At 38.4% G+C, this 17,532-nt stretch overlaps 1 protein-coding gene across 1 annotated transcript; it reads right to left on the reverse strand.

The window, feature by feature from the left end:
* Positions 1–2,292: 2,292 nt before the first annotated feature.
* Positions 2,293–16,772, reverse strand: LOC111587894 (alanine--glyoxylate aminotransferase 2, mitochondrial-like). The gene is made up of 14 exons (XM_023298021.3): positions 16,591–16,772; positions 14,332–14,420; positions 13,984–14,174; positions 13,754–13,877; positions 13,565–13,659; positions 13,154–13,247; positions 12,616–12,709; positions 11,813–11,913; positions 11,504–11,596; positions 10,784–10,916; positions 9,822–9,910; positions 9,568–9,717; positions 4,831–4,929; positions 2,293–4,069 (listed from the first exon to the last, which is right to left on the reverse strand). The coding sequence occupies exons 1-14, from the start codon at positions 16,682–16,684 to the stop codon at positions 3,968–3,970; spliced, it is 1,548 nt and encodes a 515-aa protein (XP_023153789.1). The 5' UTR covers positions 16,685–16,772; the 3' UTR covers positions 2,293–3,967.
* Between the last annotated feature and the right edge of the window lie 760 nt (positions 16,773–17,532).

The raw sequence follows: 17,532 nt of genomic DNA on the forward strand, positions 1-17,532 counted from the left end.
TGGTATGAGAAACCATGGGAATGGATTATTACGCCAAGTAAGGTTGTGTATATTGAGGAGAGGAGTGGACCAATCACTGACCCTGTGGAACCCTTGTGGATAGGCTGTGCAGTTCAGACACTTTCCCCCTCCAAAATACCCTGAAGTATCTTCCTGAGAGGTAGGACATGAACCAGTGGAGGACTGATCCTAAGATGCCAAGCCCGGTGAGTGTGGAGAGGAGGATTTCAAGGTGAACAGATCTAACAGCAATAGAACTGATGACTGTCCAGCAGCTCAAGCACAACGCAGTGATTTTATTAACAATATTAGTGCAGTCTCTGTGGAGTGATCCTGTTTAAAACCAGACTGATTCGAGTCATACAGGTTTTTTTCACAGAGAAAAGCAAAGACTTGGTTTAAGACGGTTTACTCAAGTATTTTAGACAGGAAGGGCAGGAGCAAAACTGGTTTGTAGTTTTCAACCTGGGCTGGGTCAAATTTAGTTTTTTTGAGTATTGGAGTGACTCCGACTTGTTTAAATGTAGTGGGGAACACACCCCTAGCAAGTGAGGAGTTGATGTGTTACTGCAAGGTTAAGTTCTGGGAAAATGATTTGTAAGGCATCAGATAGTCTCAGGTCCAGTGGATAGGTAGTGTTACAAGAGTCCAGCAATAGTTTAGAGACTTCCTCCTCAGTCAGATGGGAGAATAAGGAGAGCATGGCTCTGTTAGCTGACGAGTGGACGGTGAGTTGGTCAGGCTCACAGAACTGGTTACTGATTGCAAAGACTTTGTCCGTGAACAATGAGGCCAGCATGTCTGCAGTGAGAAGAGTGGAGGGTGGGGGAGGAGGTGGGTGGAGGAGTGAGTTAAAAGCAGAGAATATTTTTTGTGCATCTGATGTGCCATAGATCTTGTTCGGATAGAACTTGGTCTTAGCAATTTTTAAACTGGAGGAGAATAATGTTAGTAGATTTTGATAGTCACTGAGGTTAGTGGGCTCTCTGGATTCACGGCATTTTCTCTCTGCCACTCTAAGCTCCGCCCTTTGCTTTCTATTGACTTTGGTGAGTCATGGACAAGGGGGGGAGAAATGAGTCTTCATGCACAGCCAGCATCTGAGCAACTGAAGACAGAGTAGACTAATTTTTTTATTTTAAAAGCAACGTCACCACAACAATATGACAAACCTATGTTTGGGCTAATGTTATGTACGCCCACAGTTCAGAGCTCTGCGGAAACTGTAAAGCTGAGAGACATACAACAAACTAGAAATGGATGGGTTACTGTGCTTCTGTGTTCACATATGTTTACTTCTCTCCTTCTCTCTGTGCTCACATATACTGGATTTTGATAAAGCAGAATTCCCAATAAAGCTATTTTCAGTTACACATTTTTCAGCTCCTGTTGTTAGACAATGGAGCAAGAATAATAGTAACTGAAAGGCAGCCAGTGACAACTACATGTTAACCTGCTGTCACTTTAGAGCTATTCCCCAGGTGCTTCTCTACATCGCTAAAAAACTGAATTCATTTTTGCTGTAAATTAAGGATGGAGACAGTCTTCTTCCTGACGGGGACATGGACAGGAGCAGCTATATTTAGACATTGAACCAGCCTGTTTAGAGCGGGACAAAACCTGGATTTATAGTCATGGCAAAATGAATCATTTCTGCAGTATTTTGAGCTCAAAACTGAAAGACATACTCTGGGAACATGAGACATTTATTAATCAGGATGCTGGTCTCATAATTCTTGTTTGTAGCTTTAACAGGTCACCATTCTCAGTTAGGAAGTTCTCCCTGTACTCTGCCAGCACAGGCATTCATACAAACAGTGTAATGTGTAAAGAAGCCAAGCCTTGTGTACAAGTGAAGGCAACAGTACCGCACAATTTGCCTGTTTTCAGCATATTGGTTGAAAACCAGATGACTTCACTTGCTTGCTTTTTCCTTTGTCTCCTGTACAACAAAATGATTGCAATTAGTCTTCTCCTATCTGGGTTCCTCCCCTAAGTTGCTAGGAGTTCATCTTTGGTAGCTCATCTATCACAGTTTTCATATTTTTTCTCTATTATCCCAAATTTATGATCAGATCGAGGAGGCACCACAAAACCTTCTCATGCCTCAGTTGAAAATTTGGTTAAAGTTCAGTGGGGATAATTTCCAATCATGCTGGCTCCTTTAAAATGTGGTGTATACTATCTTCACTACAACACATAACAGTTTAAAGTAGCCATAACTGAATCTTATGAGAGGAGACTACAACTCTTGTCAGTAATGTGCAGATTTTCAAGTGTCGAAAAAAAACAGACGATGTAACACTTTTTATTAACATTAACAGTCCAACAGGTCCAACTTTGCAGCAACTTTATATTTAACATAACAGTAATAACATTTGCAGGGATGTTTCTGCCAGTAAACAGTTATGGTTCCTGAAGATGAACGTTTGGTCAGGTTTGGTCCTTGGTAGGGCCCAACCTATTTATCGGCCGACCGATTAAATCGGCCGATTATAGTCCTTTTCAAAATAATCGTCATTGGTGATTAAACGCTGATATGTTCTTCATTTCTCATAAAACACTAAATGCTGTTAAGTGTTGGAGTCGTGCAGAATGATGTCCTTGTGCCGTTTGTCCAACACGTGGAGCTCTGACTCCATTCAATCCTCAGCCCTCACCGCTGTCTTCTCAGTAACGTACAGGAGTAAGCTACAGTCAGGCAACATTACAGGAGTGGGCTGAGACCACAGGTAAGTTTATAACGACGTTGTGAAATTAACAATGACTCAACTTCTCTCCTGTTTCAGCTAAACTCTTTGCTATGTATCATAATGAGTAAAGCGTGCTTTGTTGCGTCAGTCATCCTTTTCATTTACCTTGCATTGCTAAAGTTGTGCTAACCTAGATTAAGTTACTCCCCATCTGTTCATGTTAGCAATAACATCACTGTAGCTGTGTCAGCCTAGCATAGCATTAGCTAACAGCTTAAAAGCCAGTAAGTAACTGCAGAAATAACATAATTTTCAAAAATATTTGAGAGCACAGAACGACCGTTCATCAGTCCGTCAGCTGCATGTTGAGGCGCATTTAAGGAGGAGCGATGTTAACGCAGAGAGGAGGAGGTTTATTCAGTTAAAATGATTAATATTACTGTCTGTCTTCAGCAACCGTCATGATGTCACTCTTAGTTTTACTTTGTCAGAAAATACTATAACGTGACCCAGGCTGTAACAGCAACTCACTGTGTGTGTTATGCAGGAACATTAATGTTGGACTATTTGTGACCATTATATATTTAAAATGCAACTCCGTCAAAGATGACATGTTTTACATCTGAGAAAGGCGTCCCTGGTTTTGATTTTGGTCCATATGAGTCCTGACTTAATGGCAAAGAAAATAATGGAGTAGAGAAAATGTGATGCAATGTTAACGGGCATCAGAGGGCTGTATAAATAATGTTTTGCCCGCAACTTCACTCATTATGTTGATTATATACAGCATATATATATATATATATATATATATATATATATATATATATATATATATATATATATATATATATAAAACCTACCTCTAATTTGCAGCAACAAGAAGTACAAGACAAGATGTATTTCATAACTCATTTATAGACTGACTCTTTGTCAAGATTATATCATTTCCCAGAGGTTTAATGCTTTGCTGCATGTTTTTGTAGTTGAAAATTCCTTTCTGTTGTAAAGTTAAACAAATACTAAAGGACAAAGTATTGTAAAACAGTAAAATGTTCTGCCTGTAATTCAAATCTTTGCTGTCGTAAGCCTTAAGGGACCAAAAAAAAGGATATTCTATTCATTATATATTTTTAAAATTAATCGGCCGATTAATCAAGTTGCCGGAATTTTTTTCTGTCAAATATTGGAATCTGCATCGGCCTCAAAAAAATCCATATCAGTCGGGTCCTAGTCCTTGGCACCGAGTTATTCATCTGACCGGTATCTGGCTTTCATCTCTTTTCCATGTAGTTGTGGATGGATTTATCAAAGACTGCCAAAAAGAAATCTGCATCTTCCATCGTGATGCACATGGGGGGTTGAATGCGGAAGATCTAAAGTGTTGAAAAAAATGAAAAAGCAAAATTAGAGATGCTAATTCCAGACATATATACAAGCAGGTTAAGGTGCCTTATTTTGTGTCACATATGGACGTTAGAGCAGACAGTAGAACTGACTATGTATATTCATAACACAAATTTTAAAAGTTAAGGAATTTCAGGTGATTTTAGTTACTAGAGGCTTTAGTGTGAAAGCTGGAGTTAATTTTGTTTTTGTGTTTTAAACTTAATTCTACAATTCTGTGACATATTTGAAGTTTTAATCACTGACGATGCATTCAGGGGCAACGCTGAGATGATGACAAATATTGAAAGAACACCAAATTGAAGAGAAAACCCAGAGCAAAAGTTTAGATACCATCATTTTTATGTACCATTTTCTAATAATGCAGCTAAAATATAAAATCCCTGCAGTATTTCACTTTCTGAAGCCAATTAAAGCAGCCTAGAATAGAATAGCTGTTTTAGAGTGATACATGATGAGCAGAATTGGAGGCAAAATTACACAAAATGGTCTTACTGAAAGGCTGCTGGACCACAGAGTCACAAAATAGTGCTGAAATGTTCTGTATTTTAATGTATGAATCTTTTTGTTGACCCATTACCATAATTAAAGTGGGTCTTTGCAAAGTGATGCAAGGTGAAAAAATAAGTAAAATGGATGTAAAGCTGTATGCTTCACTTTATAATTTGAAGACTTTGGATGCAGGTGCAAAAAAAATCCGCTAAGAGAGAGACAGGGTGAGTTTTGTTACCTGTCCATAGAGTCCTCCTTTCCCGATCAGGATTCCCATGTCCTTGACATCCTCAAAGATCTCTGACATCGCCTCAGGAGGCAGTGGATCTCTGCTGGCCTGTAGATGACAGAGAAGATGGATGTGGCTGGATTTCACAGTAACCACAGAAATTAACAGAACTTAAACACTGTCCATCTCCTAGTGTCCAATAATCATCTGATTGTGGCTCGTAGTGTCTGACCTCTAACTGCTAATTTCCTTGAGAGGCTACACATATGAAAACCATCCAGGCCAGCTTGTGCATACGATTCCCACTGTTAGACACTGACAGCAACAATATTCCAGGCTAATGATACCAAATGTCTCGAAATCAGGCCCTTTAAACACAGCAGCAGAAAAATAGTACGATGGAGGGGTAATGAATGCCTTGTGCTGGAAAGTCAGTATGTAATTTGAACTTTAATTCAATATCCTGGATAGTATTTTTCACATTGAATGTGTAGTGCGGAGATGCACCATTTCTCCATGGTCAATATATTATTTGGTATTTTAGTTTCAAGATGTTAGGTGACAGAATAAACATGCAGAGCACTGGAAAGAATGGTATCCAGGAAACAAAGATACAATCTCTGTTTGCACATTCCACTTGAAGATTAAATAAATAGAATAAATTAGGAGTTAGGAAGAAACATCATTAATGCTTCTGTTGTTTTTAAACATGTATTGCTAAACTTACAGTATAGTACAGATACATCATAGAGGGAAACTGACTTAACAGAAGACGACTAAAGAGTTTTGATACATACAGTAAGGTGTATTTAAAAAGGACAGGAATTCAGTGCTTGATTAATGTATACCATTTCAAACTGTGGAGAATTTCTTCAGGTTTTTGAAATTTTAGTTGAGACTTTAGCATTTTATCACATCTAAATCCAGCGTTAAATTCACCAGTTTAATCTTGAAATTTGTAGCTTGACAAGATTAACAGTTTATGAGCAGCAGCCAAAAATTATTATTCACAACTTGCAGCTGCAGTCTGAAAATAGGTTGATATAACTTGATGGTTGCTATGCACAGTAGAACTAAATATATATATACATAAACACAGAAAGTGATTCAGAACTACTCCTGAATTTAGATCCACTTACTAGATGAACATGATATGAATAAAATTTTAACTAGGGGATGGTTTTATTAGAGAGGACTACAGAGACTCTGACTATCCAGCAGTGTTATAGAGTGATGCTTGTCCTGCTGTGTAGTGGACACAGCTTGGCTCTCTTTGGAATGCCAAGGGAAAGGCCAAGCCAGGTAGCAAACACCCCACTTGTTCAGATTCTAGACCTTCTGCCACCTTGAACACTACACAGAATGGGGAAACCCACAGCGCCATCTAGTGACATCAGATGGTCCGGTGATGTTGGGACTAAATCAGTTTTATTTACTGCTTTATACTTTACCCAATGTGTTGTATTTTTCAATGCTAACATAGATTTTTAACATAAGAATTTTTATATCTTATTTTCATTTTTGTGTAGCCTACGCTATACTTTGATGTAAATGAATGTTATTGATCTTATATTTCATGCAGATGGGTCAGGGTGAGAGACAGATCACATTTGCACATATGTATTTTTAATTCAGTCTAAGAAATGCAGCCTTCTCTCCTCTCTAAAACAAAGAGACAAGAGTTAAGTTGCCAAAACTGGCAGCAAACTTCTCTCCATGCACCAGCGGGTCATGGAGAATATAAGTAGAAGACTGCTTTTGCTTTTTGTCTTTTTCCGCCTTTGCTTTTTATTCGCTTCGTCTTTGATTTTAATTTCTTTCAACTTTTTGCACGCCTTTGTATTGTGTGGCTCTTCACCTTTTTAGTCTTTTGACGCTTTTTTGCTTTTAGATATTGCTCGCCTTCATCTTAAGTCTGAGCTTATACGCTTGGTATTTTTAAACCAAGCCATAAAGAATCAACAGAAGTTAAACTTTTGCAAAAGCTCAATTACACCGCCCCTTCGCTTGAAGTTTTTGTGTCATCTGGCCAACACCAAACGCTGCTGCTGAAAACAGACTTAGTAGTACAATTACTCCTTATCAACCACGAGGACTGCACACACCAGCAAACACATGACGCTTCAGGAGGAGACAGCCTGAATCCATCGTGAAGAAGTTTCCGGCCCAACCACAGCTGTTCCAGCCAAAGGAGGCTCCGATCAAACCAACCTCTTTCCGCTCCAGATCAGCTTGATGTTGCAATAACTTAATAACAAAAGTCAATTCTATTTATTTATATGTGCATTGATCAGGAACCCAAACCATTGATCCATAACTTTAGATCGTTCGCTAATTGCTAACTACCCTCTTTTCACCATAATCCTCTTCATTTACTGTGGTAATCCAACGTCATACATTCACCATAAACACACCTTAACTTCACCGTTTACAGCTCACATTTGTTATATTAGTAAAGTAGGTAATTAATATTTTTCATTTAGACCAATTCATGGTTTCAAGTTTTTCATTTTGTGGACACTCAGGTCAGTTCAATCCGAATTTATGACTTTCAGCTAACAGACTGATCAACTTTGTTCAGTTAAAGTCTCTTTGAGATTTAATCTAAAATGATCATTTTCTCAGTAATCTGAGAAGGTGTCCCTAAATTAACGTATGCAATTTAACTATAAAGTGCAGTTAAGCCACAGCTGCATCTTTGGCTGAGTGTAGCAGTCGTGTTGAATTTGAAGCCTGTTTCCTACAGTTACCCATCTGAACCCCAAACTGTGAGTAGGTGTGTTTTCTTTCAAAAAATAAAGAAATCACCAAAATTGGGCTATTTATCAGAGCAAGGAACTGTAAAAACAGAAACAACTGTCAGATTTCTAACTTCCCACCACCCTGTGAAAATATCATGAGGCGTGGTTCTGTCAGGACATACAACAAAAAAGCTTGTGATATTTCAACAAAATCGCTTTCTCCTACATGTGTCATTCAAAAATGTGTTTGTTTGCACTAGATGCTGAAAAAATAAAATAAAATTGTGCTGCTCAGAGGAACTGATACGTCATGACTGAGTCAGCTGGGATAGACTCCAGCCCCCCCACGACCCTAGTGAGGATTAAGCGGTGTATAGATAATGGATGGATGGATGGATGTTTCTGCACAAATTCAAACAAATTTGCTTTGTTTTTGGGCTTGTGGTTCTCCATTTTGCGTTTGATGATATTCCACAGGTTTTCAGGTGGATTTAGATCTGGTGATTGAGCAGCCAAGGCATGGTTCCAATGTTCTGGTTCTCCATCCAGGCTTTACCTGACCTTGCTGTGTGGTCAGGTTTGTTTTTGATGACTGTGTAATCTATAGCATGTGAAGCTCTATTTTTTTCAGTAGCGTTAACATTTATGGTCACTTGGAAAAATCTTGTACATATGTAGTAGCGTCTGCTATCTTCTATGCAGTGGTCTGCTGGGGAGCACAGACAGGGACAGAAAGAGACTAAACAGACTGGTCAGGAGGAGGTTCTGTCCTGGACTGTTCCCTGGACTCCATAGAGGAGGTGGGTGAGAGGAGGATGTTGTCAAAGCTCACATCCATCATGGACAATCCCTCTCACCCACTGCATGACACTGTGGGGTCTTTAAGCAGCTCCTTCAGCAGCAGACTGAGACATCCACCCTGCAAGAAAGAGCGCTATCGCAGGTCCTTCATCCCATCTGCTGTAAGACTTTACAACATCAGCATCACTGGCTGATGTTAACATAAACCAGACTATATCATATCATCATCTCAAACCATAAAAATGTGCACAGCAATTCTTACACTGCTGCATCTTTGCACTTTTAAATTTATATCGCTGTTGTCTACAGTGTATCAATACTGTATTTATCCATTTTAATTTTCCATCCTTGTTTTTGTACATATTGTAATTATTATTATGTTTATTTGCGGATGTAAATATGTTTGCTGCTGTAACAATGTGAATTTCCCCTGGTGTGGGGAGAATAAAGGATTATCTTATCTATAATCTTATCATATGGTCCTTTTTTTCAATTTTTGTATCACAAATATGTTTTATGTCATTTTAACTGTGTCATACTGCACAAAAAAAACATTTTCTTCTTTTTTTTCTGGTCATGCTGCTTCCATAGAGATGCAGGATGTTATACTGCAGTGAAAAATGATCTTGCAGTGAATAAAAATATCATAGGAGCAAAGAAATACCCTGATACTGCTTGGGTGTCATTGGGTTAAGTAACAGAAGTAGCTAGTTTAATTAGTTTGACTCCTTATATGACCCAACTTAATAAGCACTGGCTGAATGTGAGAAGCTGCTGCCTGAATGTTTTGCACATTTATTTTTACTAATAAGGGGCAGAACTGGTGGACACAAATGATATGCCATAATCTCACACTGAATATTCTCGCACATTAGAGCACTATGATGACATCTGGCAAACAATGAAAAAACAACTCGCATCTATTGTCTTATTCTATCAGAACTTTCTGTCAGGCTTCTCCCCTTTGCTTGCTCTTTTCAAATATTAGACCAAAAACACCAACTTGAAGCAGAAAGACATACTTTTGGTGAGTTTGTTCTGTTCTCAGTTACAGATGGACACTGCTGCTGCTAATGTTTAACTGGGACACTGCTGAACCATGCCCCCCCCCACAGACACACACACACACACACACACACACACACACACACACACACGTTATACAAGCATGTGAGGACAGCTGAGTGTCACTTCTGTTACAAACCTTGTCTTTGACCATTTCCACTCCGATCTGCAGGCCTTTTCCACGGACATCGCCGACGACTTCGTACTTGTCTCTGAGTTTAGCCAGCTCTGTCATCAGATAAGTGCCCACGTCGAGACTGATCTTCTGTGTGCCGTCCTCTTTGATAACCTGTAAAGTAAAAACGCATTCAGTTCAAATTTATTGTGTAACTATAAACCTATAGCTTTCATGAAGAATACAACTGATTGCAGAGAATAAAGAAGAGTTCTTACATCGAGCACTGATGAAGCAACGGCACAAGCCATGGGATTTCCTCCGAAGGTGTTGAAGTGAACCCCCTTGGCAAATGAAGCGGCAATTTCTGAAAAACATATGAATAAACAAGCTTATACATCCAAACAATACAGCTTCAAATGATTTATCCTCAACCAAATTGTAACTGAAACTGCCTGCATCAAAAATATCTGTAAAAATGTTACCAAGAAGGACTTAACGATGGCATAAAAAATAAAAAAGAAGTCGGGTTCATTACTCAGAAAACACTATGGCAACTAGCTACCTCAACAAATAACACAAGAAGCAACCTGTGATCACACATTCATTGCCAGAAATAGATGTTGGACAGCATGAGGATACTCTTTGTGGTAAACAAGACTTCAGGTGAGCTTGAGCGTATAGGAAGGAAGGTAGAGATGACGATCAAGACAGCTCATCTCGTCAGCACACCTGCTAATTAATCTCAGTACAGGTCTCAGAGGTCTCCAGCAGTGTTCTGCTAATAGGAATGTTGCCAGAAATGGTCTGACTGTTCTCTACAACCTGTGCTGTACCTGACTTTATAGCCTGGCTAAAGCAGTGAGTCACAACCTGAGAACTATAATTTCATTCGCCCACATGTATAGCATCATTTCTGGTCTGCCTGGCATCAGGAACTGCCTAAAATAGTTCAAATACTCAATAAAATAAGAGTCTGTAACAGTTATCTGCTCTTCATTATGCATAAAACCCCCAGCTCTATCAGTTGTTGTTGCCTTGAGCTCGCGACTCATAAACCTGTACAATTCATTACTCAGAAACAGAGCTTGTCTCACTTCCTGCCAAGCTTCTTGCCTGTTTAATTGGACTAATAATGAAAAACATTCAACGATACACAGTCTTCCTTTCTAACTATTTAACCATTCACATACAAGCAGAATTTTAAACAAGGGTTTTGTGTCTTGCATTTTCATCTCACCCGGTGTTGTAACCACAGCTCCCATTGGGAATCCATTGCCGATGCCCTTTGCCATCGTGACCATATCAGGAATGACGTCATGCCCTTGGAAACCCCAGAAGTGGGTCCCGGTTCGCCCAAATCCAGTCTGAACCTGCCAGGTGCAGAACACATGATTAACTTTATTTACATCTTTATTCAGAAGTGTTACAGAGATGGAAACATAAACATTAAAGATGATATGGCAGTCCATTAGTGTTTAACCTCAGAGAGCTATGCAGTATGGTGTTGGCTTCATGTCCTGGACACAACATGGTAACTTCATCAAAAACTAACAGCCCACATGCAGAAATACTTCATCTTTCAAGATAACTTTATTTTTTGCCACTATAAGTAGTAACTCTATTGAAACACTGACTTTTTGATATACTAAGCAGTAGGTGTTTAATTGTTTTTAGAGCTGCATGGATGATTTTTTTATATACTATCAATAGTTCAAATGATAACAAGTTACTCGAAGCCAATCCACTTAGAATTATCTAACACTGCAGTTCCCATCAACTCCATGATGCGTTTTAACATCTTTCCACTCATTGTTTTTGCTTTTACGACCATAGCTTTACTTCTTTGCACAATTGTGTAGCACCAGTCAGCTGTTTTTAGCACAGTACAGTAATCAGTGTCAGGTTTTAAGCATTTTAAATTGTAAACAGAGAGTTCATCCAAAAATAAGCATCTAACCTCATCAGCAATGCAGACCCCTCCTCTCTCTCTTACAAGTTTGTAGGCCTCCTTGAGGTAGTTTTTAGGGTACTGCACAGCTCCTCCGACTCCCTGCATGAACCAGACACAGTCACATCCCACAGCACCATCTTAATCAATGCAAACCAAAACAAATATGGATAATATAATGACAGAAGCCTTTGTTGTGGCAGTAAATAAAATGGTAACATTCAACAGATTAGCGACAGACATGGATATGAGGGAGATTTACAGAGTGTTGATTCTATGATTAGACTTCTTGTAGCATTCCACTACAGAATGCAGAACCTGAATCGGCTCTCCGAAGAAAGCAGCAATTCTACTTGGGACACTTGTAGCCAATGTCTCCTTGAGCTGTCCAATATACTGTTCATTTGCCGTGCATTGACCTGTGGGATAAAACAAAGACAAGCAGTTTGGATAAAGCTAACACAGACATTAGCATGTGTGAGGAACTAGTAACAAATCTCACACCACAGTGAATCAATGATAAGTTAAAGCCATCCAAATAACCTATATTTGACTGTTCTATGTGGCTTTAATTATTTTGAGTGCTGAGATTTGGTAGCTGGGTTATTGGTGATTGATATTATATTTCTGCATAATGGTTATTTGTTAAGGACAGTCATATAGATATGCTAACATCCTGAACATTTCCAGGTACACCCTCTAGCTGAGGTACTAACATACTATATAAACTAACATTCTGGAAAGTGGCAAAAGGTTAAAGGAGGTAAATGATCAACAGTGAGAGACTTTGAACTGTATGTTGCGAATTCAACATGTATTCTGCCTCATTTTCAGGGTTACAACTGATCTGCTGTTGTCTCATGACTTTGTGGCATATTTTATCAAAAGAGATGCAATTTGTGAATTAAAACTCTACATATAATTTAGCTAAAACACACATTTTTAATCAATTATGGAGATGTGTATCTAAGTTTAGAACCAGGCAAATACTGTAACAGTAGTCAAACATTAATTTTCTAACACAGAATTGTTTCTCACATTCAGCACATTCTCACAGACAATGATGATTTTTTTTGGTTCATAAGAACAGTGCTGAGTCACAGCTGCATGTGCTCATGTACCTTGGGCACAGCTACACTGTCTGATGGTCTGTATAGGAGAGTCCCTGCAGTGGCTTCCTCCCCAAGGACCTCTGAACACATCAGGACACATGGTCTGTCGAGGCAGAAAGTGAGTCAGCTGAGTTAACCTAACAGAGTCACCTGGAAATCCTCATGAAGTACTAGTCACTTCTAGTGTGCTTTAAGTGAATATATGCAGTGGATGCAAAATGTCGAGAAAAGTAATCAGTACATTTACATGCAATTACATGCAGAGGGAACTGGAAATATGTTTGGAGTGCAATGCATTTCAAGCTTAGATGTGTATTGCTGGAATGCAATTTGCAGATGTAGCATAAGCATTTGTATGTTTATAGATGTGAGCATGTGTTCTCAATGATTCTATGCATGTGTACTAATTGAGAGAATCAGCACAACACAGCTCCTCCTGTCTTCTACAGATGTTTATGATATCTTAATCTGTTCATTTTCTTTGTTTATTAAAATAGAAAATCTAATGTGCTGCATGAAATACTGCATTCTTTTTTGTAATACAAACATTTGTGCAGCCTAAACCATTGGCAATGGGGTATTTATAGGCTGCATTTGAAGTAAGACCCATGGTCTGTGGGCTGCCACCGTGGTACGATCCTCTGAAAGAGAAAAATATACCAGAAACATTATGGACATTTGGATTACAGAAACTTCTCACGACAATCAAGTTTTCGAGCTAGACACTGATATCTGCAAACTATGATTTTTATTCTTCAGTAGGGCTGTAAAAGTGTAAAATCATGATCTAAAAGGTCAAAAGGGATAAACCAGCACAGCGCTATGCATAATGCTACTTAACTCTTATGGAATGTCAAACATTACTATTAGAATAAATTAAAAATATATATATTTCTACAGTATTATAATGCACATAAGATGGCTATTTTGACAATTCATTAAAAAGAAAAACTTGTACCTGAAAGTGATGGTATCAAAGTTGCCTGTGTGGAGCCGAGCCATCAGCATTGCCAGGTCGTTGGCCTCGGAGCCACTGTTGGTCAGATAGATCACCTGGACAGGGAATCAGTCCAGCACACATGTTAATTACAGCCTCAAAATTTGTCCATGTCTCTGCTTCACTGGAATAAAAAAATCATCACCACACCTTAAGAGGATCTGGTAAGTAGGAAGCAAGTTTCTCACAATACTCATGGAGAGCAGGATAGACATAGATGTTGGTAGTATGCCACAGATCCTTCAGCTGCTGCTCGGCAGCTGCTGTTACTTTCCTGTGCACACGAATATCAGAGAGGAGGCATCAGTTACATGCAAACAGCATGTCAGAAAGTATAAAGACTTTTACTGTGTGACACAGTGAAAATAAAGGGACCTTACGGGTGGCAATGACCCACACTGACGGTGGCCACACCAGCAAACAGATCCAGATATCGCCTCCCGTCCACATCCCACAGCCACTGCATGTGTCCCTTGTGTATGAACACTGGTTTCTTATAATATGTAACTTTCATGGTCATGGGGTTGCAGTTCTCTCTGCGTATCTTCATCATCCGTTCTTTTGACATGCCCTGGACAGACAAAAACACAAGATAAGAGTTAAAGTAAAGGAGGTATGTACCTGTCATAACACAAAAACATTTTAGATTTATTACTGAGGTGATTTTATAATACAGGGCCCAACTTTGCAGAATAGAGACACAGAAAGCCCGACGATTTTGCTCTTACCTTGTATTCCTCTGGACTGAATTTGCAAGGGGGCATCTCTGGCATGTCTGTGGGAGGGTGTTTGAGGGCTGATTTCTGACATAATGCACCTGTGAAATAATTGTGACTGCAGTTCAGACAGAGGCCAAAATGACAGTAATTACTTAAGGAACTCTATTAGCCCACCATGCTACTTGGCACAGGTTACATTTCTGTGACCTTTTTGAAACACCCTGTGAATTGCACAACACTGTCATCTTTACTGTTAAAAATATCTACAGACAGAGACACGTTAGGTGTGAAAATATAATTGCTTTTGATGCTTTTATTGTTTTCATAGCATTCATAATTTTCTTATTTGCATGTAAACTGATTAAAACCTAGCTGACAATCTAAATGCATTAAGTTCCCCTTAGATTTCAAATTGTGCAACACATGATAGGAAATGCTGCCTGTTTACTCTGTTATAAAATGTCAGAATGTTTCCATCTAACCCTCTCCTCTGCATCCTCTTCTCTCACACCAACTAAGTTCATGTACAGATAATAACTATTAAAAGCCCCCCAAAAGTTTTGATTTAAATGGCCACCTCAAAAATCAGTACTTTTTTTTACAAATAGTATTTTTTTTCTTTTACAATGTTTGACTTTAGTCACACTACTTTTTTTTACTGCAATTATCTAAGCAAAAATATATTAAAGATATTTACCATTATTCAAAAGAAAAAAGTATACTAAGAAATCACAGAAATAAAAGTATGCATTTACAAGTTGACTGCAAAACAAACAAGCAAACAACAAAACCAGACAACACTGCACATTATGTCCATAGCAAAAAAAAAATTTTTTTACAAATTTTTACATATAATACAAAAGTTCTACTCCCTAGTTTTAATGTATTTAAATCCTGAAAACAATATCAGTATTTTACAGATATCTGCCTTTATTTTCTTGTTTATTAAAACAGTTTTTAACTAGGGCTGCCACAAACGACGAATCGACGAATCGCCTGAGCACGCAACGTCATCAAAAGCGGAAGTGAGCGCGCAATGCAACAGAAATCACCGTCCGAGCGGAGCGCGGAACACGCACGGACATCCGCGCTGTTTCGTGCATATATAGTATATGCATATATTATATATATGCACAATACAGCGTGGACATCCGCGTTTACGATACAGCGTGGACATCCGCGCCGCATCGTGCATATACTATATATGCACGATACAGCGCGGATGTCCGTGCGTGTTCCGCGCTCCACTCGGACGGTGATTTCTGTTGCATTGCGCGCTCACTTCCGCTTTTGATGACGTTCCGTGCTCAGGCGATTCGTCGTTTGTGGCAGCCCTATTTTGAACATTAAAGTCTTCCACCATTTTGTTATATATTTTTTCTGTTTTATAAGTATTTTTTTTAATTAAACAGTGTAGTTTCACCTACCTATATTGTTTAACCCTCCTGTTGTCCTCAGTTACGGGTACTAAAAAATATTGCTTCCTTGTCTGAAAAAAATGCAAAAATTCAGCAAAAAAATTCCCCAAATTTCTGAAAAATTGCAAAACCTTCAGGAAGAAAATTCCAATAATTCCTTAAAAGTTTCCCTTAAAAGTTTTATTTAAAAAAAAAAAGTGGCAAGAAAATTCTTGTAAATATTTTCAAAAAATGAGTAAAAATCTTCCAAAAAAAATCTTAAAAATATCTAAAGTGATTATATACATATTAGTAAAACTTCTAATATTTTCTTTAAGAACATTCACAAAAAATCAACCAAAATCCAGCGAATTCATTCTTGAGAAACATTTTTAAAATTTCTTTTTCTCCACCAACAAATCTTCAAAAATTTCCCAAAAATGTTGAAAATGTGGACATCAGAAGTTTCACTGTGAAAATATACATTTTCAAACTTTAAAACGGGTCAGTTTGACCCACAGGACAACACGAGGGTTAATGACGCTTCTGTTTAACTAATGATACATTAGATACATAAATAATTTAAAATTCTAAATTACAATACATATAAATACATTTATCATGCAAATGTAAGCTAAATAATGCTCATTTTAGCAAGTTGTGTTTGCAGCAACTGAAATCAGTCGTGCTTGGTTAATTCAAAGACTAAAACTAATTGACAGCACTTAACGAATCACTGTCATGTCTACATGACTTTAGCATGACAGACACCATGCCTAAGTTGAACCTTCTCTCTGCGCTGGTTCAGTAAACAGCACAAACAGAACCAGCTCGTGAGCTCTGGATTCTGGTCGTCTCCATAGTAACTCACCAGCTGCCAAGTGGAGTTTGGCCAAACTGGGTCGAGAGCTGAACTGTCCTGATAAAACTGTCCGGCCACTGAGACAGGAAACAACTTTAAACATGTTGAGCAGCTACACTGAGCACTCAGATATCCCGCTTCTCTCTCCGCTCAGACAGACGAACTTCGGTTCTCACTCGGTAAAAAGTGATATCCGTGGGCGGTGAATGTCAGATTATTTATTCCGAAGCCCCGCCCCCTCCAACAACGTCACGGGCTGCGTGCGCATCCCCACTCTATGAATGGAGTATAATATGAAAACAGTCTCTATGTCTATATGCATACATAATGCACGTATTTATGCAGTCTGTGATAAAACACCACACAACCCATTTGTGTAGGCTTTGTTTGATCATTAGGGGAACAGTCTGACCGTCAAACTCTCTATTTCCTGCATTTTGATCATTTTTTATGCACTATTTTGGACCTTCATCAATTTGTGGTGGAAATGTCTTTGTCCATGTAAAGGAAGCACAAAATTCTGATACCAAGTGACAAATCAAAATAAGCGCTACACAAAAATGAAATATTCCATCAGGGTTATGCCATCTCAAATCATCAGAGGCCTTCCATTAGGTCATCTCTCATTTGCTTGCAACATTTTTTTTTTTTGTTAAAATCATAAATGATAATTATTTGAAAAGGTCTCTCTCTAAAAGCTCAGATTTATGTATTTTAAGTGATTTTCAATGTTTTTTCAGCTCATTCGTTCACACCTCATTTACTGCCGCACTTATTTTTCTTTTTTCTTTTTACATACACATTCCACTGACTTGTGCAATGTGCAATACTTTGTTACAGCCTCACTCTTTTGTATACAGTGTTTCTTTAAAATTGAATCTTTTGTACATAATGTTCTCTGCAATTTTTGCACTGCGTTTTTAATATATTCTTATACTCTCCTTATACTGT

Source organism: Amphiprion ocellaris, chromosome 17 (assembly GCF_022539595.1).
Source record: "Amphiprion ocellaris isolate individual 3 ecotype Okinawa chromosome 17, ASM2253959v1, whole genome shotgun sequence".
NCBI lineage: Eukaryota > Metazoa > Chordata > Actinopteri > Pomacentridae > Amphiprion > Amphiprion ocellaris.